Source organism: Mixophyes fleayi, chromosome 7 (genome assembly GCF_038048845.1).
Source record: "Mixophyes fleayi isolate aMixFle1 chromosome 7, aMixFle1.hap1, whole genome shotgun sequence".
In the NCBI taxonomy this organism is placed as follows: domain Eukaryota; kingdom Metazoa; phylum Chordata; class Amphibia; order Anura; family Limnodynastidae; genus Mixophyes; species Mixophyes fleayi.
This window is the reverse complement of record NC_134408.1, coordinates 67362086-67389097: the sequence shown is the minus strand read 5'-3', so window position 1 is coordinate 67389097 and position 27012 is coordinate 67362086. Positions and strand designations below refer to the sequence as shown.

Genomic DNA, 27012 nt, shown 5'->3' with positions numbered 1-27012 from the left:
TTTTATTGCACCCATTAGCCAGTTGTTTATGTATATTTATACATAAAATACATAATTTTGAACTTTACGCCAGTCACTTATATGCGGACTTACCTTTAGTCAGTCATCATTGTTAGCAGAGAGGGCAGTTAAACATAATAATTTCCATTACAATTTATTAAAAAAAAAAAAACTTTTTTTACTTCTCAGAATATTGTATTCAATTTATAGAGAGTACCTTTTTGTAAAGACATGCTTTTATATAGCATTTAGACAACTATTTCAATGACTTTAGTAATTTATTTCCTAATAGTTGCGTTGTGAGAGATTTATTGAAGAGTTGGAAAACTATGGCAAGCAAGTTGAAGAATTTGAAGCATATGGTGATATTAATGAAGTTAACAGATATCTTAAAAAGGCACAAGCGCTAAATTCCAAATTGGACCAAGCAATGGAAAAGGTTGGTATTGCATTAAAGCAATCTGTTTTACAGTACAGTATCCCTGTTCCTAAGCTGAAAGAAAACATTTATATGATATAATCAAAGGGATCTGTCACCATACTTTCATTTGTTGTACTTCTTTACTTGCTCTTTTACAGCACAATAGTTACCCCGTGTACTGACAAACTAATATGTTGCAGCTGTTATAGTTTCTGAGTAGATTGTGTAAGAGAACAAAAATAATCAAAAATAGAACTGCACAGCGCAGCACAAAACCATCTGTGTTGTCCACTTACTTTTATGTATTTCATCGACTTCTGCAAACTTGTATTGTTATTTTTCAAAACAGTAAAATATCAATAAAACAACAATGCTGAGGAAATATTAACTTACTGAGAAGGGTTGGTCAAAGGAACACACCTAGCACATGGACATGCATGAGATGTGCATGTGCTCATGTGTAGAACAAACAAATGCAAAAAAAATTGTGGCAGCAACCAAGGGGAAGTTATATGCACAAGTATATAAGTGTGCAATAAGTGCAAAAATAGGTGAGATAGACTTTTCAAATAATTGGCTGTTGTAAATGACCCAAATTATCTGTATTAAAGGCACATTATGCCTATTTATTTTCTTTTGCATGTGTCTGTTATTATTTAGAGATGGATATGTAATAATAATCAGGCTGCAGGAAAAGGTAGTGTGACTGGATCACTTATAAATAACTTATGGTATACATTTATTTAAAGAAAATAGCGCAGGGCACTTATTTATATAATTGCACATGCACTTATTTTTGATATTATGTATATTTTTGTAAGGGAAATCTTTAATTTCTGAGACCAGGGGTAGAAAATGAGCTTTTTCTGTTTTAACCTTGCCTTATTGAATGCCTTATTTCTGATGTATATATCTGATACAATGAGCCTTTGTTTAGAAAGTCTTTTGTGTATTGTGATGTGGGGAAATTGCTTGTTTGGGATTTATACCTTTCTTTGAGAATGTGTATTCTGCAACTTTTGATGTGTGAGGGTCCACTTGAAGACAGGAAGGTTTAATTAAGACCTTTCTACTAGATTTTCTGTGTCTAAAAACAAGATGTAGGACATCACAGAATTTTTAAGATATCACAGATAAGCGTAAATATTGTTAGCTTTGCAATGCATGTAAATCCATTTTTGTGTAAACACATTGCATCCTGATTCTAAAAATAGCCTGTGTCCAAATCAGTATAAAAAGCATTGCCTTGTACACTGGAATGTATCATTCTGATGTTCCATCTGATCTGACCACTAATACCTTTAACAAGTGGAACGGTATTTGTCAGGGCATCTGAGCGAAATAAAACTTCACTCTTTGCTTCAAGACCATGCTTGATAACTTCTTCAATATTACTGTAATCCTGTGACCTGCAGATTAGACCCTAAATCTAATCCGTTCTCTGGCTGTTTCTGAGGTTGGACGCAGCTCTCCAGTACCACCGCTCTGTTGCTACACAGCAGCTTTGGCCAGTGTGATAGGTCAGACGGGATCCATCCACAGTACCCTGAATCAAAGTAAGCAGTCAGCGGTACCAGCCCAAGTGTACCAGCATGGGAGTACACTAGCAGTGACAGTTACCCAGAAAGAATTTGGTTATGGGCACCATAAAGGAGCCCAGTGGGGGCAGCAGGCTCCTACTGCCGCAGGAGGGGTGTATTCAGAATAACGAAAGGGGATGGTGGCAAAGTAAGCTCAGCCGGTTCCCAGTAACAACAGACAGGGTGGCATAGGCGGTCCATCCTGTCACAGGTAGCTTTTATTATTATTATTATTATTATTATTATTATTATTAATTTTTATTTATAAGGCACCACAAAGTATCCGTAGCGCCGTACAAGGACAAACAATGGCACAGTACAAGGTGAAACAGCACAGTACAAGTAACAGTAAGCACTATAACTCTGGGGGCTCAGGCTCAGCTAACGAGAGGGAGGGGGAAATTCAGTACAGGCAGGTACCTTTGGCCCAAGCGGGTGGGCATGGATGACAGGTTAAGAGCCACTGAGGGGAGTGGAGAGAAGCGAGAGGAGACAAGGGGCAGAAGTACCAAGAGGAGAAGAGCTGAGTAGCTGGAGAGCGCAGTTAAAAGTGATCGAAACAGGAGATAGGAGAGCCCTGCTCAAAGGAGCGTACAATCTAAAGGAAGGGGAAGACAGACAGACACATGGATGAGACGGAGAGACGGGAGAAACGGAGACGGAGTCGAGGAAGGGGTTGAAGGGAAGAGGGGATGAGAGAGAGAGGTAGGCGACCGGTGGGAGGTTAGGCATGAGAATGTTACAAATATGGTTGCAGAGTTTAGCTTTAGCATAGTTTTAGTCCACATATTAATTTGTGATATATCTTTCGCAATAAGATATGGTGAGAGTTGGAGCACTTATACAGGAGTTCAAATATCCTGATGTGTTTCATCTCAAGTTGGCAATTTCTTCACAGTTTAATTAAATCAGGTGGTGGTATTTAAATTCCTTACCCTTCTAATGAATTCGTTCACAGATGATTTATCAAGCAGGTCATTTTATGATAGAACAGTATAACAATAATTATATACATAATATACGAACATTCTATCATGATAGTCTTCTATGTTTATTTGCAAGAAACCACAAATTCTACAGTGCCGGACAGACAGCATTAAAATCACACAAATGCAAATTAAAGATAATAGTCATACAAATACAAATTAAAAGTATAAATTATACAAGTACAATTCTAAGTAGGATACATACATGTTCAAATTCCGTAAGTACAAATTAAACACAAAAAACATAAAAATCACACAAATACAAGTTAAACATAAAGACATGAGTATATTCGAGGTCGATAAAAGAGGTGCAGATATGAGACAGGTTAGAGGGGAACCTGCTTTTGAGAGCTTACAGTCTAGAGGGAGTGTGGAAGCAGAGACAGCTGGAGCTAATGGTACACAGTTTGATGTGACAGTTAGAGGGAGTAGTCTAGGAAGGGGTAAGGTAGGCTATAGCTAAGATGTGGGTTTTGCGAGAGCGTTTAAAGATTGGTATTTGGGGGAGAGTCTGGTCAGGCATGGCAGGGATATCCATAAGTGGGAAGCAGTGGGAGAGTGAGAGGTGGTTATTAGATAAAAATGTAGACAGCTGCGTTTATTTGCAATTAAACACACCATTTGATACTATGCTACCACCAGCATAAGACTTTAAGATTTCTTAAGAAAAAAACATACTTGCCAACTTATGGTAAGTATGATCCGGGAGCCTCACGGGGAAAGTGGGCGTGCTGGGGGCGGGGATCCGAAAATCGTGTCATTTTGGCCCCGCCCCCATGACATAATGACGCAAAATGCATCATTTTACAGCGGGGGCCGAACGCAGCGATTCCCAGTGAATTGCGGCGTTTTGGACCTAATTCTGCCCACTTGACTAGGAATTGGGCAGAGTCGGGAGATTGCCACACTCTCCCGGGAGTCCGTGAAACTCTCGCAAAATGCGGGAGTCTCCCGGACATTCCGGGAGAGTTGGCAAGTATGGAAAAAAATCATTAGCAAAATATAAAAAATTAAGGAACTACTCAAATAATCAATGAATAATTCTATATATACATCAATTCAAATCATGTTTGATTTAATATCACCAGACCCATATCAAAAGAACTTGCAGTTGGTCGTTATATAAAATCTACTAGTTAGCAATAATATCTGTTACCACTAGATGCTCTGAATAGGGTTTCTGATCTTAATAGAGGACAATCCTGATTAGCACTTGAAAACCTGCATAAAACTTTAAATTAGATAAAACAGAATAAAAAAATATATCGCATAGTGTCATTGTCAACCCTATCAAAACTAAATAGTATAAAAATCACCCAAATATTTCAACTATAAACTCTTAAAAACATGTATGTAACGCCCTCTAGTGGCGTTTTAGTAAAACCTGCACCTCAGGGAATACAGGAGGGGTCACCTAGAGGGCAAGCTGGATGTTTATGAAAAGTTAAATAATCTGGTTACCATTTTGATAACCCAGCCCAGGCTATGAGATAGAGGAGGGACAGAGGAGAGACACAGGAGAGGAGAGATGTAGCTGGGGACCTGGGAGAGTGTTGTGGAAGCTCCAGGATCCCCCAGCATTGCCTAAACATGTGAGCACGGTGACAGCGCCAGGGCAAGGAATGTGTGCCCTGGATGAGGGGGAGAACTCTATGTCACTATAGAGAACCCAAGAGAGAGGGGGATATTTTGCATGGAAGAGACCCTGGAGTGAGGGTTGCTACAAGAGGCATGGTAGCTGTATTGTCAGAGCCTGAGGCTGGGAGTACACAGAGTGAAGTGTCAGAACCCACAGGAGACATCATCCCCGCAGAGGAGGGGTGAACTGCAGTTGAGAGTTACACAGTGTGTCAGAACTGCATTGAGAAGAAGCTGCCTGCCTGTTAGCATCCATGTGAGCGCCCCTGCAAAGAAAGGGTGATCTGCAGTGACTGTGGAGTGTAAGAGACATGTGATTTATGTTATGTAACATCTGGAGAACATTAAGAACTGTGCAGGAGGAGTAATGAGATATATTTCATTCTTACCTACTCTCCGAAACTTGTTTCCGGGATAGGAGCGTGGCTATGGGGTGGGAGGGGGCGTGGTGTGGCCAATCGCGACATTTTGGCCCCGCACCCCCGATGGAAATGACGGTTTTCGCGGCCGAGGCAAAATGGCGCGATTCTCTGTTAATCGCGCCATTTTAATAAGGGAATATCCGGAATGCGGGAGAAATGCCAACTCTCGCGGGAGCCCAGGAGACTGACCCGAATTTCGGCAGTCTCCTGGACTTTCCGGGAAAGTGGGCAAGTATGATATACTTGCAACCATATTCGTATTGCTCATTAAGAACTGTGCTGGAGAGAGTAAGGAGCTGTATATATATTTCTTTATTGCTGTAACCATTATGATTATCGTGCTGGAGGAAGAAGAGTGTAAATAAAGAGTTCAGTTTGTCATAGAGATGGTCTGGCGCCCAAATTATTGTGACTTTTATTGCACTGCACCACAAAGTGACATCACCTGTGTCCCACTAACTACAGAAACACCTGCATGTGCAGGGACCCCCTGATCATTTACACCCATGCCCATCAGCTAGCCAGGGCTTGAGAAGGAGGTGCACTGTGTACCCTTTGCATCCCACACTACACACAGTGACAGGGGGTTACATGTACAAAAATTAAATAAAAGGGTGCAGGCCCACACATAAAACCTAGTACAATCAAACTATGTTCCTTCATTTTGTGTTGTTTTTGAGGCCTCCTTTTGTCATAATTATCAAAATACATGAAATCTATCACCACCAAAATCAGTGTCAGGTATTTGTGATATCAATGTGTGACTTTAGAGGGTTGATTAGTGTTAAGTTGTCTAACAAGTGCATATTGTTTTGCAGTGATGCAGCAAGAAAGCCTGCCAAGTGCACTTCAAAGTGCAAATTTACTACCTGCTTTTGGGAGACACCTCTGCAAACTAGAACTGTGTTGGTTGTGAAAAAGTCTAAATAAGAAAATCTGTTCAAAAGTGTTATTGTTACATTAAAATCCAACCACCGACAACTTCAGAATTAATTACCCCTTTCATTAGATTAAACTTTTCAGGTTTTCTCCTAAATAGTGCTCAGTTTAGCCTCATTTATGACTTAAGTTAATCATGAGAGTGATGGGACATCAGGGGGTAAATGTATCAAGGTCCGATTTTGACAGCGTGTTAAAATCGCGGCAAAACGCGGGTGTCAACCCGCGATTTTAGTAAAAAAAACCTGAAATGTATCAAGCTGCGATTTTGACCCTGATCTTCAAAATTGCTGGTCATCTCTGGCGATTTGCTGCAATGTAAACACTCCCGTGTTTAGCTAACTCTCCTGTGTTGTAGCAGCGAGTTGTAAACACATCATTGTTACCCCTGCCTGCCATATCCAGCAGCTGTAAAAACTGTAAAGAATAGATTCAAGTTAAAAAAAAAAAATACCGTGGGGTACCCCATCTATTCCTGCTTAACCCTAGTGCTGCCTGACTACTGCTGGTTCCGTGAAAATTGGGGAAAAATTTTGCTTGGGGTCCCCCCGATTTTCACTTAACCAGCACTAGACAAACCAGCCGGGGTTGGCGGCACTAACCATAATGACTAACCAACCCCAGGCTGTTCAGCGCTTGGCTGGATTCCCTAGGGAGTGGGGTCAGCTGAAAAAAATGAGCGCCCCCCCTCCCCTAGAGACACCCAGCCCAGTGCTGATAGCACTAGGGCTCTTCCTACCCCCGTGGGCTGTAGGTAGTAGGGTAATACCGGCGATAAATAGTTAAAAAACGGATGCCATTTTGTTTTGTGGAACTACAAGTCCCAGCCAGCCAGGTTGCCCAAAATATTGTGGCCATGCTGCTGCTTGTATAACTACAAGAACCAGCATACCCACGGCAGCCAGGGAATGTTGGCACTTGGAGAACCAGTGCCAACATGCCCTGACATCCATGGCTGGCTGGGACCTGTAGTTCCACAAAAAAAATGTTTAAAAAACCACCACACCCTCATAAAAACCACTAACATTTAATAAAAATAAAAAACCCACAATAAACACAGTAACCAACCTCATTTACACCATATATTTTTATTAAAAATAATGCTTAACCCTAGTGCCTTAGGGGGGGACCCTGCTCGTTTTTTTCGGCGGACCCCACTCCCTAGGGAATCCAGTCCAGCGCTGAACAGCCTGGGGTTGGTTAGTCATTATGGCAGGGGGACCCCTGCTGCGTGTCCCACTGCTATAGTGCCGCCAACCCCGACTGGTTTGCCTAGTGCTGGTTAAGTGAAAATTGGGGGACCCCATGCAAAATTTTTCCCCGATTTTCACGGAACCAGCAGTAGTCAGGCAGCACTAGGGTTAAGCAGGAATAGCGGGGGGACCCCACGCTTTTTTTTTTTAAACTTGAATCTATTCTTTACCATTTTTACACTGACAAGCAGTGTTTCAGTGATGTGTTTATACAACACGCTGCTAGCAAGCAGCGTGTTGTATCTGGCGTGTTAGAAAGCAAACTCTCCTGAGTTTGCTTACTCGCAGCTTCATACATTTGAGAGTTGTATAGCTGCAGTGGCAAACAGTCGGGAGTTTGATCTCAGCCGATTTTGCAAATAGCGATTTTGACAGAAGCACAACTCTGGCGATTTTGCATGAAATCTCAGCTTCATACATCTGCGAGTTTCAACTCTCCCGAGAAGATCGCTGATTTTGCAAAAACGGACCTTGATACATTTACCCCCAGGACTGTCTTCATGTTTGTTTGTTTGTTTTAAATTGAGCAAAGTGCGCCTAGAAATTAACTTCTCCACCAATTTTCAAATGAAAGGTGCAAAATGCATTCCATTAAAAGTATAGGATCGACCCCATGTGCACCAGTTCAGATTTTTCTAAATTTTTGTGTGGAGAGAAAATAGCAAAAGAAGGAACGCCCCTGAAAATATGCCTACTAGACACCTCTCATTTTAATAATCTTACCCTTCTAAATTAAATCTTGATTTTACACTAGTCTGCAAAACTAGGCACACTGATGTGCTTACTTTGTACCTAGTAAGGAATGCCTCACTATGTCCATCTCTTCCTATAATCCAGTGCAAACAATTACTTTTTCACAAATTTCATTATCTTGCTCCGCAAACCAATGCACTTTGGTAGAAATCTCAGTGCACTAGTGCAGATAGAGCAACATGATATCAACAATGGAACTTTATTCTGTACCTTAACCAATTTGCATTTCAGAAATGAGACCTAGAGAAGGCAAATTGGGGGAATTCATAGACCCTTAGGTTTCCTCATTGATTGTACAGATGTGTAGCATAAAACAATGTCAAGTCTGCCAGTGTAACTTTATGTTAATAATATTATATTATGGTCAGTAAGAGTTTGAAATTTTCAGTGATATGTTCAATTTCAGGTTGATCAACTTAATGCAGAGGAAGAAGCGTTCGGCTGGTCAGCTTCACAGTATCCTGAAAGGAAAAAAATTCAGGATTCTCTAAATCCATATCTGCGACTCTATGAAACTACAGTGGAGTTCAACACAAAGTATAAAAATTGGATGGAAGGACCATATACTTCTGTAAACCCTGATCTTGTAGAACAAGATGTAGGAAATTATTGGAGAGTGTTGTATAAGCTTGAAAGAACGTTTACTGAATCTCCAAATGCCTATTCTCTAACTTCCAAAATCAAACATAAAGTGGAAGAATTCAAAGAAATTATACCCCTTATTCAGATTGTTTGTAATCCAGGACTGCGTGACAGACACTGGGAGGCAATGTCATCTGTTGTTGGCTATCCAATTAAACCACAAGAGGACACTAATGTTACCAAATTTATAGACATGAAACTCCAGCCATATCTGGACAAATTTGAAGGCATAAGTGAGTCTGCAAGCAAGGAATATTCACTTGAAAAAGCAATGGAGAAAATGATTTCTGAATGGGATAAAATGGAGTTTACCCTACTTCCTTATAGAGAAACAGGAACCTATATTTTGTCATCGGTGGATGATGTTCAGACACTGCTAGATGACCAGATTGTTAAAACGCAAACCATGAGAGGATCTCCATTTATTAAAGCTTTTGAAAATGAAATCCGGTACGTTTCAGTGTTGCAGTTTCTGTTTTAGCAATACTACAGTTTGCAGACGTAAAGGCTAATTATATCTTATGTATTTGTAAGCTTAATGTCACTTTACTTTTCTAGATATGTTCAAGGGAATCCACTGGCATAATAATTATAGTCACAAGGTCAGTGACTGCTAAGTGCATTGGATCCTATTGAAATTCATTTGTATATATATATATATCTTGCAGGAATGTTGCACGGTGGTGGCATTCCCAGAAAATCTTGTGATTTGCAAGTTCCCCAGACCTGCTGAATGCAGGGGCAATGAAGAAATGGGTAACTAAATAAAGGAAGGCAGAGAAAGACATAGGGACAAACAAATGAAACAGAAAATAGACATAGGAGGCGAACAATGGGGGCAAACAAAAACATATGGTGGTCAGGCAAAGAGACCTAGGAAACAAAAAACAGGGTTGGCAAGGAACTAGAATAATAAACAGGGGAGCAGGTCAGAAACATAGCTTCAAACAAGATATTAGACAAGCAAATCAGACAGGCAGGAGACTTGACTAGATGGTAGATGAGAGTAATAAAAGACAAACATGGGCACAAGTAAAGGCGACTTGAAGCAGTGGGTGCAGATAAGAGACATGGGTAGTCACCAAATGGAAAATATTTGAGACAATAGGATAGACATGAGACAACAATGCAGACAAGGTAAGGAGGACAGAAAAATTGCTTAGGGGTTGGCAAGAAGTGAAGGAACTGGCAGTTGATCAAGGGAAGAGATAAGAAGGTAGGCTAAAGATTGAAGATAAAAAAATGTAAAGGCGAAGACAAAGGAGTGTTATGAAGGGTGGAGGATTATTTGTTATGGCCAGTGTGGTGGGCTTGGCACATAATTTACATCAGGGCTTTTAACCTATTGCTACAATGCTGAGTAAACCTGCCGCTAGATTGAGGATTGCTGCTCAAACAATGTATTCCTCTGAATATTTGTGTTTATTAATATGAATGAGGACTGTGGAATTGCTTGCTCAGCTGAGGTAAAATTACATACAATTAGCAAACTTCAGTAGAACAGTGTAATCTGTAAATGTAACAACCATGGGACCTGGCTTAGCTGTATCTGCTACATATGAATAATAGGTATTTGTCTAGGGCAGCACTATTCAAGAGAGAGCAGAAAATGTGCATAATTAAATGTGTTTGTACTTTTATTTCTTTTCTTTTTATTTTGGATGGTTGGCCAGCGTTTGTTCTCAATTTGAGCGATGAACACTGAAGTAGAAGGTGTTGAACAAAGTGAAGCACATAGCACATGTAGAGTATACAATTTCTCGTAGTCAAGACAAGGGCTTTAATACACTTATCCAGCTTTATACTTAAAGTATCTTGCTATAAGCATTTAGTAATTCATTGCAATATACAGTAAGACCCTCACACCAGTCAATTTAGCACTTGTCAAAATAACCAGTCACACCTGTTTTTAACCTAGGTGCCTGATGATTTCCTGAGTTCCTGGTTAGTGGACATTTTGGGCCTGTAAATTCAGAGATTTTAGACTCAAATATTTGCTTTAGAAAGAATTGGTCTATAGGCAGCTGTAGGCCCTCATTATAATACCACACTGTACCAAGTAGCCAAATTTGTCATGAAAACAACACAAATATTGCTTTGTTGAACAGCATTTCAAACATGTAGTTTTATTGTATTTGTCAATGAGATTTGTATAATACATATAATACAAAATATTGTATTTAAAGCAAGAGGTCCCCCAGATTACATGAGTTAGTTGCTACTATTGAAATGGTAGAAAACAGTCCAAATGCTGGGATTAAAAAAATCTTTGTGCAATTTAATCTAAATTTAATTTATTAAGGTTGACGCTAATAATTTTATAAATGTTTTTTTCTTTGCAGAGAATGGGAAGGTAAATTATTGCTGCTGCAGGAAATTCTGGATGAATGGCTAAAAGTGCAAGCAACGTGGTTGTACTTGGAGCCCATATTTAGTTCCCCAGATATAATGGCTCAAATGCCAGAAGAAGGCAGGCGGTTCTCAACTGTAGATAAAACATGGAGAGACCTAATGAAACTAGTATTGTTGGTAAGAAACTGTAACTTTAAATACTTTATGAACTTGACATGTAATAAACCAAAGAACGTGTGTTCTATATTGTATGTTATACTGCAATATTGTATTTAATCACATGTAACGTCTATGTGCCTGGACAATGGACAGTTGAATCAGTCCATATGTGAGATATTTAAATGATCAAATGCAGGGATGAATGCCTAGAGCTTTTTCAGAGCACTAATAGACTAATTTTCCACACCTGCTCTGAAGTGATATAAACTTCGATTTTCAATGGATAGAAGTGTGCATGCAAGGGGTCATGTAATTGTTAGAGATGGGCAGGCTTGGTTCCCCGAGATCCGAATCCATCCGAATTTCGGTTATCCGAGTACCGAGCCCGCCCATTCGGAATCGAAATCGAGGCAAACGTCATCATGACGTATTCGTATTTCTGAGCTCGGTTCTCGCAAGATTTGAAATGCATAAATACCCGCCTCCACAGCAATCTATCGCCATTTGACAGAGGGAGAGAGCAGGGTTAGGTCACAGGCTATATCAGCGCAAGCACAGAGCAATAATTGGACACATTATTGTTTCTATTCTATACAATTCTAATATTAATACCAAATGTTAGAGCAGTAAGAGAGGAGGATAGAGGAGGCTTTTTTTTAAAAATTTTTGGCACTCCAAGTGCTTTTGGGGTCTCCCATATTCCCCAGTGTGAAACACTAATTTTTCTGGCTGTCAAAAGTCATATTTGTCAGCAGTATCTGTCTAATACAATTTTGCCACTACAAGTGCTTTGGCCTCATTAAAATGGATTCAAAGCAGTCCATATATGAGCAAAATCAGCAACCCGGTTCTGTCACCAGTCCTGATGGTAGTGTTCCTATTACGTCATCTGGGAAAGGCGATGTAAAAGTACATAGTCTTTTTAAATCAGGGAAAAAGCATATCTACAATAAACGCAGCTGGTTTTTCACAGATAATTGAGGTTTTGTGGCCGAGTTACAGAATTCCATCGTGACACCATTTTTCCCGTAAAGATATTCCACAACTATACCAAAAAGTGTGTACAAATGTAGAGATTGCGCGGAAAAATGGCAATCTGCCCACTGTCCACTTATTATTATTATTATTATAATTATTATTATTACCGTTTATTTGTAAGGAGGCACATGGTTTCCGCAGCGCCGTACACAGTACAAACAGTAGACCATACAGGGTAAATTAGTACAGAACATTAAACATAAAATACCAATACTTCAGGAACTCCGGGCAGGCAAATACAGTAGAGACGGAGAGGAAGAACAGATATGGTGACAGGAGGAAAGAGGGCCCTGCTCATACGAGCTTACATCCTAAGGGAGGGTGAACAAAATCAGGCACAGAAGGGAGCCAATGAAGCAAAGGGGAGAGAAAAAATGGGGCCAGAGGAGAAACAAAAGAGATGAGAGGTTAAGTGGATGGTTGGTAGGCCTTAACCTACCAGATATGGTTGGTAGGCCTTAACCACAGATATGTGGACAAGTGGAAGTGGTCAAACCAAAGACTATATGACTGTGACAGCCCACCGGGTTGGTCATTCACCTTCACCAGCAGGAACAGTAGCAGCATGTACACCACTACGTAACATTTGTCACAGGCAGGCCACTCTTTGTATCACCGGCTACACTAACAGGCATACAGCTGACAATTTGTTACGCAAACTAAGAGATGTGATTGATACATGGCTTATACCACTTGGACTCTCCCCAGGATATGTCATTTCTGATAATGCCAACAATATAGTGCGAGCATTACAGCTGGGTGAATTCCATCGAGTAGGTTGTGTGTTGGAGAGCTCCTGCAAAGCCAAATTAGCTTCCGTTTGAGCCAGCAAGGATGGAGGATCCTGGGGGAGGTGAGGAGAAAAGCCCCCAGGCTCCCAGGCCTAGTGCCTCCAGAAGGCCCATCTTAGATCTAGGGTCTGGAGTGGGTTCCACTCCCAGTCAGCCTACTACCAACTTGGCTGGAAGTGTGGAATGCCCTAGCCTTATGAAACAAGCAGATCCCCAGGCAGAATTTCCCTGCATGAAGCCGAATGCAGGGATCCCATGCGGCAAGTCTGTGACAAAATTTCCGCTATGCACCGTGTCCCCATTAAATTAACTGGAGGACAGTGGGTCAGAAGTACCTGCGCACCTTAACATGGTAGCTTCAGCCAAGGCCGGACTGAACGAGGACTTACCTGCCCCAGTGATGAAACAACTGGGGGAGGATGGCTCCGGGGCACCTGTGAAGAACAAAAGAGAAGCCCCGACTAGACTCGTGCCGGGAGATGTGAACTTAGCCTCAGTGACGGTACAACTGGAGGCAAATGTGGCATGTGTGCCGGTGATACCAAACAAGGCACCCCCGGCAGATATGGGTGAGTCCCTAGTGGAGACACAACAGGAAGCCAACAAAGAAAGTATGACCATAGAAGACAGTGTGGCGGTCATTAAAATGGGTGAGAAGGCCCAAAAGGTGGCAGAAGTTTCTGTGGTTAGCGGTGCGGTGGCTGGTATAGGAGAGGCGGATGTTGACCCAGGAGAAGTCAGCTTACCTGACTCTGATGAAGGGGAGACGGAGGAACCTGCCATAAAGGCACGGCTGGAGCGGCTCTCTTTGGAAATTCCTAAATTGAAAAGACAAATCTTTGAAGAAGAAAAGTAACCGTCCGTTTAGTACAGAACGCGCTGTTATGCGCCTAGAAATTGAGGAGTTGAGAACGCTATCCTCCTAGATAAGGAAGAATCGATGCAGCTACTTACGATAAAGCTACAGGAGATTGAGCAAGTGACCTGCGGGTCTCCTGAGGCAGGCAATGACATCTGATCCAATTGGCTCCCCTTTTCTGGAAACAGGTAATGGTGATAAATATGGAACTGATCCAAAGACTGGGCTAGTCCCGGTGATAAGCATTTTACCAAAACAAGCTGAAAGTAATATGTTGTCTTGTGATATACGCGAGTATAATGTGAACACTGCACCATTTCCATCAAAGGCTGGTAATGTTACTTTTATGCAGGGATCAGAGGCAGCCACCCCTAGCAGCTTAGGCCCTGGTCCTGTATGCTCCCCGTATGTAGGCTCAGGCGGGCTCAACATGGGTTCTGAATCGGTGGTGTGTGCAGGTAGTTCAATTGATATTGGAAGGTCCTTAAGTCAGGCCCAGGTTAGAATCATTGACTCCATATACGGGCCCTTGCAGATAACCGAAAGGGTGAAAAAAGCAGCCGTCTTAATTGACGAAGTAACTAGGAGAAATGCGGAGTTGGCTGGTAATCCTGGTATTTGGGATAGGCAGCCTGGTTCCGGGGCTATGGGGAATCAATGGGGGAAGGGTTTTAGAGGGTCTATAATGGGTAATCAGGCTGAGGTGGTAAGAGATGGTCCTGTTTTGTACAATGCTGGGCCCGTTGGTAATATAGGTGATGCCCAGGGCGGTTCGGTGCATTTAAACCCTGGGGTACAGGGCTCTGCTAAAAAATATGTCCCGGGTACATCCTCCTATGCAAGCATTGTGTCTGGTACAGGCCAGAAGTTGGTGGGCCCGCCTCTGGGGGGTCCGCCTCCTAGACGTCAACCCCCTAAGCGTAGGAATGTTGTGCAGCTTAAATTCATTGGTGACAATCCCCCAAACAGAGCTGACTTCCTGAAGGCGTTTCTAGACTCCTTTGGGTTCGTGCCCGCGGATCTCTTTGCTTGCATCCACTCCATCGGAGCGTCTGAGTATGACGTTAGCTTCATTTCATATCAGGGCTTGCAGGCGTTCTGGAATCGGTGGGGTGGGTGTAGGGGACGAGATCCGTGGGTAAATTTCAGAGCCATAGCCATAACAAGGCAAGAAAGGGTTAAAGTTACAATACTAGTCAGGAATGAGTCGACTTGGCCCTCTGATTAAAACGGTATGCGGATCTAGTGTCCCCGCTGGTAAAAGTACAGGACCCGAGCTATGGCGTCTGGGGTAGTGGGTGGTCTGCCACGGTCGATCTGCGATGCACGGAGGCTGGCCTGACACACATACCATCGGCCGCCTTCCTCGGTAGAGACAGGATTCAATGTTTCTATCCAGGTCAGCCTGGATAGAAAAAATTGGCCCGGGATTCCTCGGGAAATCCCGGGCCTTTCTCTGCCCCTACCCTCTCCCTCACCCTGTCCCTTCCCAGATTCCTGAACCTAACATTACCCTTGCCCACCCCCCTGTTCCCCCCCATGTTCCCCCTTCCGGTTCTCCCCCTGCTCTTCCTCCTGATCCCTCTCCTATCCTGGGACCTAGTTCTAGAATGCAGCCCCTTGGTAGTCCCTCGGTCCCATGGAAAGCTGAAGTCACTTTTGGGGAGGTGGTGGGTGGTGAAGTTAGGGAGGTTATAGTTGGGTCGGGGGAGGCTTCTCCCTCCGGGGAAGTGGTGGTTCTCCGGGAGGGGGAGGTTTTGCCGGCCGGTATAAGTTGTAAGCGATATGGTTCCTCCGATGAGGACTCTGTTAAACCGGTGAAAAAGAAGTGAGCTGATTCCTACCTTCTATAGCTCTGAGGGATGGCTTCCCAGCCCATTAGATTTGCCACTATTAATGTGGCATCTATACTTTCCGAACGAGCTCGTTATATGGCCTTTGATTTTTTCAGCACGGTTGAGGCTGATTTTTTATTTTTGCAGGAGACCAGATTGGGTCAGTTGGCTGACCTTCACAAAGCCAAGAGGGAGTGGAGGCGCGGGCCCTCCTACTGGTCTCTTGCACAGAGGCTGGCCTGACACACATACCATCGGCCGCCTTCCTCGGTAGAGACAGGATTCAATGTTTCTATCCAGGTCAGCCGAGGATGTGCCATCGCTGTGGGGACTTCAATGTGTGACCTTGCCCATAACTCCATCCAATATGAGTATTAACATGCAAAAGATGGTGGAGGATTATTTTCAAGAGGTAATTGATATGGAAATGTCAGACAGTCCCGTTCCTTACTGGGAAGAAAAGCAGGCCATTTGTAAAACCATGTACAAACTTGCTTTGCAATACCTAAGCTGCCCACCCTCCAGTGTGTACTCTGAACGAGTGTTCAGCACGGCCGGGAACTTAGTCAGTGATCGCCATAGAAGGTTACTTCCCAAAAATGTGGAGAAAATGATGTTTATAAAAATGAACTACATCTTCCACGAGGAAGGCCTTCACCATCCAAGACATCCAAGCACTGACTGTTCTCTAATGGCGAATTCAAGTGGCGATGAATTGATAGTCTGTGATGATGACGTACACACTGATGAGGGTGAGGATGAAGCTGAAGATAATGATGATAACATCTTTTTAAAACTTTCTATTTAAGTGTAGAGTGCAATCTACCCCCAAATAGGAAAAGGACGTGGGGCATTTCCATATCACGTACCGTCTTGAAAGGCTGCTGTTTGGGCAATTTCTCATTAAGGGTAGGGTGTCATACACAGACTGACCCCAAACTGGCTTTGTCCATTTCTATTAATATTGTACAGTCTATAACGGCTGAATTTTTGAGTATTTTCTACAATTGGAGGGGGGCCTAGAGAGACAGAAACCAAACTACCTTTGTCCATTTCTTTACATAGTTAACTATAAGTGTAGGGTGTAATATACATCCAAAGACGATGGCTGCATTGCCAATATGCATAGATGGAGAGGGAGACAATCTGGTTTGTGTGTAGAATTAATGAAGGCCTACCAGGAATTAAACTGTTTTTTTGGATAATTTATTAGCTTTACAATTACATTACTTATTCAAGAAACAGGTGGAGCACTAAATTTGATTCTTTTATGCCCAAAAACATTGATTTGTAAACAAAATAGCAAAACAAAACCAAACAAAACCAAAACACGAAATGCCGGTTTGGCAAAACAAAAACACGACGTTAATCCAGATCCAAAACCAAAACACGGGGGTCAGTGAGCATCTCTAGTAATTGTGCTCCCTGTGTTTAAATTGACAAACAAATATTTATAAGACACAAAGAGGGACAATTTCCAAAGTGTGGTTTTGTTTGTGATTTTGACATACATTTGTGGTGGTTGCCATACATTGCCAGTAGTTTTGAGTTTAAAGTCACCTTATTTTCTATTCACCATCAATAGTTGTGCGCCAGTTTGTTTCCAACCCACCAGCTGATTGTTTTGAATAACACTATGTTTTGAATAATACATTTTTGTGCGTAGTTGGATTTCAATGGAACCTAAAAAATGCAGGATTAGATTCACAAAAGCACTACATAATCTTAGATAGGGGTATGAGGAGCTGGTTAATAGGGGATGAGTGGTTGACTGTTGTTTGGAAGTGAGTAGAGTTCTATTTAACGAATGTTGAAAGGTGCCTTGTTCTTGTTTGTAGTATTGTATTGTTCTGTGTGCCTTATTATTTGCTGTCTCTTTTTATTTGACATTTGTTTGTGTTTAAGTGTGTGGTGAGTGTCAATGTTTGTCTATTGTGTTTTTTCTTTATTTTTTCTGTGTTAAGTATTTTTTGTGTTTTGTCTCCACGAGGAAAAATGTGTGCTTGCAAGGAACATCATTAGGGGAGCGCTGGGAAATTTTAGTCCATGGGGCAAGACTCGACTCTGCAATAGTGTCAATGCAATGGGATCTTTAAAGAGATCAGTGAACCACTGCTGGAAACATATTTCTTAAATCAAAAGACGTGTTGCCTATAAAATCTGGAAGACGGCAGCTATTTTTCTGTCTATTTTGCCATTTCATTGCTTCCATTATCCTTATAGTATATAATAAAAGTTTTGGTATTCGCCCCTTGGCCTATAGAAAAATTGTAATGGATCATTAATAATATCCTTTTTATGATTATTAACATTTATATCACATGGGGTGTTCCCTTTCTGCTGTGTTGCCTATAAACCTACTACCTGTGCGCCTTCTGCAGGATTTGGTACTGGTGGTTCTACTCCTGCTGCTCCCCCTCCACAACACCAACCATAAATTGATTTACATATAGAAAAAATTTGGTAAATCACTTTTTTGCGCTGAGGTTTCCCATACACGATAGGTAGAGTAAATCTAATGAGTATATAAAACGGAAAAGAATACTTATATTGGTTGATGGTATGATGTTCAAATCCTTTCAAGCGATCATAGGGAATTGTCTGATAATAAACACACCATGCGAAAGAGAAAGAATATACAATAGTGTAATACTGTATGTTACGACAATATAAAATCCTAAGTATCACTTTTGTATAGTAAACTTTTAAAATCTCCAATCCCGATGTTTGGGACTAAAAAACTGATACTATAATCAGTGTTTCACCATATATAGGAATAGTCCTGGTAGGTATATAGTGTGGGATGCCCCACAATTCAATCTACTTACACCGTAGATTCTTTAAAATTGGAACTTCAAAATATAGACCTCCGCTCCTCCCTTCTTCAAAACCTCTCGATAGATGTAAGAAAAAGAGAGGTATACTTTTTAGGTAGTAGCTAAAAACATTTATTAAATAAAAACATAGATGTTCCTACCGCGGAGTGTAAAATAATCAGCGTATCCTATGTGAGCTTTCCCAGCGGGTAGATTGTGCACGGAAAGATGTTAACCAAGAATCAGTAATGTCCAGGTGATAGTATAGTTGAAATAAGCAAGCTTGCTGGACAATCACCGAGGTATCCATCTAAACGAGTCCCGTCTCGGCCGGCGAACACTTAGAAAGGACACGGTAGCAATCACCAACTAGTTTCGATCCTGTTCGTTGGATCTTTATCAAGGTAATGAATATAGCAAGCTGTGTATCCTTTTATAGTTCCCTCCGATCACATGATCGGGTCCAAAAATATAAAAAAGCGCCAATTTACTGAAACAAACATTATTTCCATTACATAAAACTTCATTTAACATGAAAGAAAAGAAAGATGTATACTAACAGATAATCCAGTCCGTTATATTTTGAACTTTTTCAGTGTATTAATAAAAATTTACAAATCGTGTAATCAAATGTCAAACTAAACTGTAAATTAATACATGATACATATATATCTATCTATCCAAAATTACAGAATATTGTCAACAAAATATACTTTCATATAGAATGCAACATTCAAATACAAAAGGTATATAATATAGGAGAATTACAGAAATATAAGATATAAAAGTATAAATATTAATAATGCAAAAACGTTAATAACGTGAAAAATAATATTTAACAATAGGGGGAAAAGACAAACTATGTCACATCTAGATAAATTCCTATAAGGTGGTATAGTATATATAATCCCTCATATATAAAAGAGGACATCTGCACAAAAATGTTATGAAGATGACTTAGTTTATAGGGAATAGTAGATGTGAGAACATGTGTCAATTTCCTCCTATACAAATAAATTCAATTTAGTACATAGATATCATAAATGAAGTGAATATGCACAATTACTTTCCTCTGAAATGAGATAAACAGAAGAAGGAAGAAAAATTAAAGCAGGGTTAATTCATTCTAAAAAACATTTCAACTCGAAATCCTTATTTAGTCCAGTTGGTATCAAAGTGTTAAGTTTAAAAATCCACATAATTTCTCTCTGAGGTAATTTATTATTAATATCTCTGCACTTCCAATCTCCTTGCACTAAATCTATTCCTATAAAATTCCTAATATCTCTAATATTGCATTCATGGTGATCTTTGAAGTGCATGGATAGAGAATGTTGTTCATATCCTAGTTTAATATTTCGAATGTGTTCATATATGCGCCTTTTCAGGGGGCGTGATGTTTTTCCCACATAGCATAATCCACATTTACATTCTATTATATAAACGACATTACATGAATGACATGTGATAAAGGAATCTATTTTATAAGAATTATTATGAACAACAAATTCTTCTATCTTACTGTTACTGTGAGTAATTTGTCTACAGGGAAGACACTGTCCACAGCGGTAGAATCCCTTCGACTTAATTCTCCCTTGTCTGGGAGATTCAATCTGGGCTCCCTTAACCAATTTATCCTTTAGAGTTTGAGATTTTCTGTATATAAAGGAAGGTTTCTCTGGGAGAATCTCTGCAAGATTTGTATCTTTCCCTAGAATGTACCAGAATTTAGATATGATATGTTCCATCTTTTTATATTTATGGCTATATTTGGTGACAAAGGATAACTGGAAGTCCTTTTTATCAGATCTTTATGAGGGTTCTAAAAGAGATTCTCGACTAGTCATTTTTATCTTTTCTTTAGCTTTAATAAGTTGTTGATTATTGTAAGCTCTGCTTTGGAAATTTTTATACATTTTGTCCATCTGTATAGAAAAAGATGTATCATCTGTACAGTTCCTCCTAATATGAAGGAACTGTCCGTATTGAATTCCCCTCAGCCAATTAGGGTGATGTTGGCTGGAAGGTGGAATATGTGTATTAGTATCAGTAGGTTTTTGATAACATTGTGTGTTAATCTTTTCATTCTCTATATAGATATGCAAATCTAAAAAATGAACTGAAGAGCTACTAACATTGAATGTGTACTTGATGTTCCAATCATTAAAGTTTAAACTAGAACAGAAAATGTCCAAAGAGAATCTATCTCCATTCCAAAGGATGAGTATGTCGTCTATATACCTCCTCCGAGCGAACCTGGTACCCATTGCTGTTCCGGTCTTCTGGAGAAAATATTCACCCTTATGATAAAAATAATTATTCTCCAGGATAAAATTTATTCCCTCCAAGATAAATTGTTTCAAATTCTCATCTATGGTGGATTTATCCAGAAAGAATTTAACTGCTGTTAAACCCCTTTGGTGCTCAATTATAGTATATAGTGAGGTGACATCAGCTGTCACCATATACATACTAGAGCTCCAAGGAGTATTCCCAAGATAGTTTAACACCTCTCTCGTATCTTTCAAGTACGATGGATTGTTTTGTACTAGGGGTTGTAGATGATGGTCAATGTAGGCAGATAAATTGGCTGTCAAACTATTTACCCCAGAAATAATGGGGCGGCCTGGAGGATGAGCTAAATCTTTATGAATTTTTGGAAGGATATAGATATAAGGGGTGGTGTGAGAGTGTCCTTTTAAAAAATCACCCACCTCTTTATCTATAGTGCCTATATTTTCATATTTAATAATTAGATTTTCAAATTTTTTCTTAATCCCATAAGTGGGGTCGCTCTTTAATTTGTGGTAGGTGTTCTTATCTGCCAATTGTCTATTAATTTCTGTCAAATAGTCGACTCTGTTTAAAACTACAACCCCTCCCCCTTTATCAGCGGGCTTAATGATTAGATCAGGATTGTCCTGAAGTCCCTTTAGTGATAATCTTTCTTTATGCGACAAATTATGATGAATTCTCTCTTTTCATGTAAGTTTTTTAGTTCATCAGCCACAAGTTTGCCAAAGGTCTCTATGTAAGGACCCTTGATGTGAGATGGGTAAAATGTTGAAGGCTTTTTAAATTTGGTATGTGTATTTAAGTTACAATTTGCAAGGTCAGAGTTCTTATTTTTCATCTGAAAAAATTTCTTAATGGTTAACTTTCTGATAAATTTTTGTAAGTCTAAGAAAGTTCTAAAGGAATCTGATCCTGAAGTAGGTGCAAATTTTAAACCTTTTGAGAGAAGTGATAACTCCTCTTGGCTCAGTACACGTGAACTTAAGTTAAAAACATTACAAGGTATAATTGAATGAGTGGAATCAGAAACGGCTTTGCTATTGGCTAACAATTTTCTAGCCTTCAATTTCTGTTTAAGTTTCAAAAACCTAACTTTATTATTCCCACCCCTTTGTCCCCTTTTATTCTTGATGTTTATGCTCTTATTTGAAAGGGTACATTTTTCCCCAATTATTGGAATTAAGACCTCCTTTCCCTCCTTCTCTGTCTCTGTGGTCTCTTTTTCTTCCACGTGGAGTGGGAGTGGGGAAAAGAAGAAGGAAAATTATCTTTATCTTTTAAACTATCAAACCTATTGATAGATTCAAAATTTACGTGTTGTTGATGTTCTTTATAACTTCTATCTCTACTAGTTTTTGATGATTTGAACCATTTTGGGGAATCATAGATGTTTTCACCCTTAGATGTAGAAGGGAAGTTATCAATATCGTGATCAGATGGATTTGATCTCTGTGGAGGTATAGATAAATCCTTATCTATATGACCATTTTCAAAGGGAAAATAATCCTTTCCTTTTCCCGATGGACAATTATTTTCATAAGTCTTATGTTGCTGAGTATCTCTTAGAAATTTCTAATGTTTTTTTGAAATCAATAATTTAGTGTCACGGGAGATTTTATCTCTAATATTCTGTAATTTTAATTTTACATCGTTAAGATCCTCAAATGGGGTAATGAGGGACTGTAAACACAGAATTTCTTCTTCCATTTGGCTAAGAATTTTCCTCTTATCTGTTAGGATAAGCTCCATTAAAGAAAAGGAACAGTTTTGTAATATTAAATCCCATTTTTCTTTGAATTCAATTGATGCAGATGTAAAAGAAGGGTTTTTAATAATTTGCAATCCTTTAGGTACAATTTGATCAGCTATATATTGCTCTAAAGTTACTACTTCCCACCAAATTCTATTTTCCTTAAGGAGTACAGTTTCTAATTTACCCATTTTTCTTACATCTATCGAGAGGTTTTGAAGAAGAAGGGAGGAGCGGAGGTCTATATTTTGAAGTGCCAATTTTAAAGAATCTACGGTGTAAGTAGATTGAATTGTGGGGTATCCCACATTATATACCTACCAGGACTATTCCTATATATGGTGAAACACTGATTATAGTATCAGTTTTTTAGTCCCAAACATCGGGATTGGAGATTTTAAAAGTTTACTATACAAAAGTGATACTTAGGATTTTATATTGTCGTAACATACAGTATTACACTATTGTATATTCTTTCTCTTCCGCATGGTGTGTTTATTATCAGACAATTCCCTATGATCGCTTGAAAGGATTTGAACATCATACCATCAACCAATATAAGTATTCTTTTCCGTTTTATATACTCATTAGATTTACTCTACCTATCGTGTATGGGAAACCTCAGCGCAAAAAAGTGATTTACCAAATTTTTTCTATATGTGATTTATACTTAGGTGTAAAGTTTTAATTCTCTGATTTGCAGCAGTGGCATTTGTAGCGCTGTAAGGGTATTATATATTTTATAAATTGATTTACAGCACAATCCACCATGCTCCCTAAAATCTCTATTTTGAAACACCCTAATTTGCAAAGTGGTTTCTGCCCCTTTTTTATTGTCATCCAGGCACTTACAGGTCAGTGAGCTGTGGTTTTCTCTATCTCGCCTCTCACTACCACCTCATTTGCGTTGCCACTTTTCTGGTAGTTTTCCGATGGGTTGACTGGCGATTTTTAAACCGCTGCTTAGAAAATCTGACTGCATTCTGGTCAAGTAAAAAATTAGGATTGCAACGTGTAATGTGGAGCTTTGTAAAACGGCGGACTTGCTGAGAGTTCCAAGCGCTTCTGCCTTTAGAAAATACAATGGCCTGAAACCACCACAAAGACCACTGAACAAATGTCAGTTTTACAAAACTACACTTTGGAAAGTCCCCAAAAGTCTAATTTACTAAGCTACAAAACTGCATTGTGAATGATATTTTGTTGCACCTATGTTTGCCTCACTGTGCCATTTTTTCTACACACATATGAATATACACGTCAAGATGGGGGGATCAAAATTTTGCAGCTTTTCATAGGAAGAGCTTTGTGGATAGGGGAGTTTTATTTCTGAAAGCAGAATAGACACATTTGTGAGCTTTACATAGCATCCACATACAGAAACAATACTTTGTTCTGCAGGGGAAAATATTTTAAATCTTCAGGAGGTGGAAAAGCTCAATTACAATGATGTTTTTGGTTTAGTGGAATACTGTAAACCCTTTTTCTCATGCCAACACTTAGTCAGGCGTCACTAAGACCCACAACCATCCACTTCAGTAACAAAGTGAGGTTTCCCTGCTCTCCTGGGATTCTGCGAGAACTCCCAGAAATTCGTGAGTCTCCCCGACATTCTAGGAGAATAGGCAACAATGTTGTAAAATACATCTCTACTAGCAGGGGTGGATTGGGAACTTAAAGTGGCCCTGGAAAAAAACCTTAAAGTGGCCTCATGTAGGCGGAACTAAGTCAGTTGTAGGTGGGGTCAACACAGAAGTAGGTGGGGTTAGTACATTGTTAGCTCTTGCCACATCAGTGGTAGGCAAAGCAAATGCAACTCGTACTGGGAAGACTCCGCACACCAGTGGGTGGAGTGTACACATCGGTTACATTTAGCGGTCAGCTTAATCCAGCAGCAGGAAGTTCCCAGGGTTAGCATTAACCCTGGGAACCTCCTGCTGCTAGAGGCTCCCAAGATTAGCATTAATGTGATAGTAGTTGTGCCTGGGAAGTCCTTCCTATTACATGAATCCTGACCACTATCATATGGATTATTCTAGCTGGGCCTCATCCCTGTAAATCTCCCACTGATTCTAAACTCTACCTAGTGGCATAACAAAAACAAACAAAAAAAAGGAAAAATCACATTGACTCTGCCTACCTGTATGGCTAACTGTGATTACTTGTAAACACTAGTGAGTGCCAGACAATACAGACAGCATGCTAGTGAGCACCATACAGTACAGAGAGCAATCTGGTGAGTGCCAAACAAAACAGACAGCATGCTAGTGAGCACCATACAATATCATCCTCATTGTCATTAATTAATTAATTAACCCCTTCTCAAAATTATTAACTATTTCAGTAACCCCATTCAATATCAGTAACCCGATTATAATAATAAACTCCCTCATCAATATTATTAATTAACCCCTACATCATCAATTAATTTCATTCATATTAATTAACCCCTTTATTACCTCCCTGACCATAATTACCTCCATTAGGGGTCCATTAACTCCTTCACCCTCATAATCAAACCCAATCACCACCGTTGTTCACAATAGTTATTTTCCTCAATTTTACTCGTTCCTCTCCCTCTCCCTGTTGCTGATGTATTTCTCACTTCACTTCAGAACCACTTACCTGTTGATGATATGGTTCATCTTCCGTGATGCTGATAACACACAACAGGCGAGTGGAAGATGATCCTGCCATGGCATGAGAGGAGGAGCCACCAGGAAGAAGTTAGGTGCCATGGAATTAGGGGTTGTGCACTGTAACAATAGGGTGCACAGCCCTTACAAGGAGAGGAGCGGGCGGAATTTTTTTTTTTTAACTAGCTTGAATAACTGAGCGGCCGTGGACCACAAACAAATTTCCCCCCCACTCATTGGCATACAAGAATGGGTGAAGAAGAAAGCAAAAAAGCAAAGGTGAATTAAAAAAAACTTTAGGCGGCCTCCGGGCGGCCTCTTGAGTCCAATGGCCTTCCGGGAAAAGTTCCGGTAAACCTTATGCCTAATCCACCCCTGTCTACTAGTGTAATAAAAGCATGTAAATGTACAAAAGGAACACACGTAATAAAGACCTGATGTCCCCTCAATTTTATGATCAATTTAAAGCATAAATGTGGCTTTACTTAGCAATATTTTAGGAGAAAGTTGAAGTGAATACAGGGGCTGGTTATAAAGTGGAAATATAGTGGACTTTGAAGTGATGTTTTTACTTTTCTACCATGGGCACTTTCAGCTGAATTCATCATCCTCGTAATAGTTAGTGCAGAATGATTTTCCAGGGCCATTCTTAAAAATCTTCTATATACTGATGAATAGGTGCTCAAAATAAAATGTCCTATTGCCTCCAAAATCCTTTATCTCCTTACTTTTCTAGTGTGTTCTGTAAGAAAATAAGGGGTTATTAAGTAGCTAAAGCAGATGTATTTTTTTTAAATAGTAAACTATTATCCCCCAAGTGTCCGGGGCCCTTTTTCTCCTGTAGAAAATCCTACACACTGCCAAATTTTGAAATTCAGTACATAGGAACTGATGCAGAGTTGGACATCATACATGTGGAGCTGAGATACGTCCAGTTCTGCATCAGCAGTATATGTGCCTGGTTTACCACAAATCATCATCATCAGCCGCGAGTATTTGCACCTGCCCTCTAGCAGGGCAGGTGCCCTTATATTTATAACACATTTGTAAAAAATTGCAAAATATTCCTATTGAAAGCTTTCAAACAGTTGGGCATTATCAGCACACCCTTCCTGAGCAGTGGTTTTCCCTCTGTCACATTATCCTATATGAACTTGGATATCACACTAACTATTTTTAAAAAAAAATGTCTGTACATTTTGCGTTTTTCCAGTTATGCAAAAAAGAGAAGGAAAATGTAAAATAAATGATCATAGAAAACAACAGAATCAAACATTTTTAAGTAGATCTTAAATAAAATGTACCATACTCCTATCACTTGTAGATTAATCTTAAATTCCACAAGATGGCGATGTGGATCTGCTGAATAAGTGTTCATTAAGGGAAAAAAGCTTGAACATCCACACAGACATTCCTTCCCTACTGATCAACAAAAATAAACTTGCTCTATCTTCTATTTTCATGATAATGTGGGCTAGCTCTTAGCATATTGGGATGAAAGGTAATGCAAATGTGATCTTTCAAGCGTCTAACCTGTCAGAGTAATTATGAATAATTGCTACTTAAAAATGTGTATTTCCCATTTGCTAAAATATAAGAAAAGAGAGTCTCGGTGGGCAATGACTTTGGCATTTTTTTCAAAGGTGACTGCACAGAAACACATTTACATTTAGTAGTAACTGTTTTTTATTTACAAACAAAAGGAAATACATAGTTAATTGAAGAAATGTATATGTTTATTTAAGTACTTAAAGTGTTTCTGGAAATGTGTGTCCCTTATCCTTTTTTTCCTTGTAATATGTGTGTAATTATTGGCAAATTCTGTTTTTCTATAAGATACAAGTTAA

At 39.8% G+C, this 27012-nt stretch overlaps 1 protein-coding gene across 1 annotated transcript in view; it reads left to right on the top strand.

Annotated features, from left to right (window-relative positions):
* The window catches only part of DNAH7 (dynein axonemal heavy chain 7), a 379127-nt gene that overhangs the window by 83994 nt on the left and 268121 nt on the right, over positions 1 to 27012 (top strand). The window contains 3 exon segments of the mRNA XM_075181345.1: positions 293 to 439; positions 8399 to 9084; positions 10977 to 11163. Of these exon segments, the coding sequence (XP_075037446.1) occupies positions 293 to 439; positions 8399 to 9084; positions 10977 to 11163 (1020 nt within the window).